A 1749-nucleotide genomic window follows, 5' to 3' on the forward strand; every position below is an offset into this window, starting at 1 on the left:
TTATTATCCTGTGATTCTGCAGCGTATATATATCATGTTTATCTAATCATTCTTTCCTGTCCTTAATGCTATATCAATGTATTATGCTCCGGGGTTTAATGCGCTTAATTAACCTGTATATATTGATATAGTATCGACCTCGGGGTGAATCCCGGCGCGGCCGCTCTCCCTCTCGCTCCCCTCCTAGCCGTCGCTCCGCCCGCCGGTCTCCACCCCCCCGCCGCCGCTCACGCTCCCCTCCCCGCCGCTCACGCTCCCCGCCCCGCCGCTCGCGCTCCCTGCCCCGCCGCTCTCGCTCCCCGCTCCGCCGCTCCCGCACCCCCCCTCTCCGACCTCGTACCGGCGTTGGGCGGGCCCCCTCTGTTGAGAGAGAGAGAGAGGAGATGGAGAGAAAGATAAGAGAGGAACAGGAGAAGCTAAGGAGGGAAGCTGAGAGGTTGGCGGAAGAGGAGCGTGCCAAAGCACGAGAAGTAAGTTAAAACATCAGCTTGATAGTTAATACATTTATTACATATTAGTTTCTATAACTTCGATATCTATATAGCGAGGGTATAGTACTATGGGCTATCTAAAGCACTCAGCACTCGAGTATTAGAAATAACATGTAGCGTTTTAGATGTTTGTTTCTTAGACCTGACCTTTAGAGACTTTTATAGTTAACCTACTATTTTCTTAGCTTGTCCTTATTAATAGTACTGTTTTATAAGAATAGGATAGGCTAATTGTTATATTTAGGCAAAACAAGGACCAAGCGGAGGCCCGGGTGGTTTCGAAGAAGAACCCCCCATGGTTGCGCCCCGCGCGCCTCCACCGGCGCCAGCAAGCATGGGAACCCCGCCACTGATAATCGTCCCTGGACGACCATTGTCGTCAAATATATATCAAGCGCAGAGATATTTGCCCCAGGGTGTTAGAATATGCCAGCTTTGCGGCATGATAGAGCATACTGCAGACAATTGTCCGTTTCTTGTAAGTTTGGCTCAATTTTAATATATATAACAATTCTAATTAACATAGCGAAATTACGAAAAAGAAGCATCAGAGACGCTTCTCCAGAAGATCCAGGACCTTAAGGACACTATTGCCACTAAAGATTCAAAAATTGCAGCCCTAGAGACCGAGAGGCAATTACTTCAAGAGGAAGCAGCTCGCTGGAAGAGCATCGCGGATGAGACTTCAACACAAAGATACATTTTATATGTCATTATTGTCACCATCTGCGTTTCTTCGGTCTTTTGTTTGGTGTATATTATTATACAGTATATTGAGATCGTTAACGCATTAATTATTGCGGTAAACAAATCTCTTCCCTTTACTATTCTGATTCTTCTTCTTTCTATTGTTTTGTATTATGTTATTCCATGGGCGGTGCGTTTCTACGGCACGGGGAATATATGGGCGTAGGATTAGCTTAAATATAGACTTTATTACCAAAACTCGGCAGCAGCAAACGAGTAATAATATTAAAAAGTTAGATATAACGTTTAATTAATCTTAAATCCACTCTTATATTATAGGTTACACCCTTATAATTCCACTTTCTGCCTATACCACCAAAAATTATAAAGAACTTTAGAAACACCTAGTAAGAAATACCCTTATAATTCTTATAAGTTCTCTGTTCTATATCTTACCTAAAAATATCTACGCGGTTAATAAAAAACCTAGCACTATAAAATACTCTAGACTATAAAAATATTAAAAGTTACCTAGTTCTATATTAGGCTATATATAACTATACTATTTTTA

General features: G+C 42.4%; 1 protein-coding gene across 1 annotated transcript; it reads left to right on the top strand.

Annotated features, from left to right (window-relative positions):
• Positions 1–237: 237 nt before the first annotated feature.
• On the top strand, positions 238–1447 carry K441DRAFT_656477 (uncharacterized protein). Its single transcript, XM_067648010.1, has 3 exons — positions 238–470; positions 736–969; positions 1018–1447. The coding sequence occupies exons 1-3, from the start codon at positions 384–386 to the stop codon at positions 1402–1404; spliced, it is 708 nt and encodes a 235-aa protein (XP_067506595.1). The 5' UTR covers positions 238–383; the 3' UTR covers positions 1405–1447.
• The last annotated feature ends 302 nt before the right edge of the window (positions 1448–1749 follow it).

The sequence above is a fragment of the Cenococcum geophilum genome, assembly GCF_001692895.1.
Source record: "Cenococcum geophilum 1.58 unplaced genomic scaffold K441scaffold_11, whole genome shotgun sequence".
Lineage (NCBI taxonomy): Eukaryota > Fungi > Ascomycota > Dothideomycetes > Gloniales > Gloniaceae > Cenococcum > Cenococcum geophilum.

Excerpts from the sequence above, each read along its gene's own strand:
- K441DRAFT_656477 (XM_067648010.1), top strand. The coding sequence starts at position 384 with ATGGAGAGAAAGATAAGAGAGGAACAGGAGAAGCTAAGGAGGGAAGCT. Across the intron at positions 471-735 it reads AGCGTGCCAAAGCACGAGAA|GCAAAACAAGGACCAAGCGG; the intron begins GTAAGTTAAAAC and ends TGTTATATTTAG. Across the intron at positions 970-1,017 it reads CAGACAATTGTCCGTTTCTT|CGAAATTACGAAAAAGAAGC; the intron begins GTAAGTTTGGCT and ends TAATTAACATAG.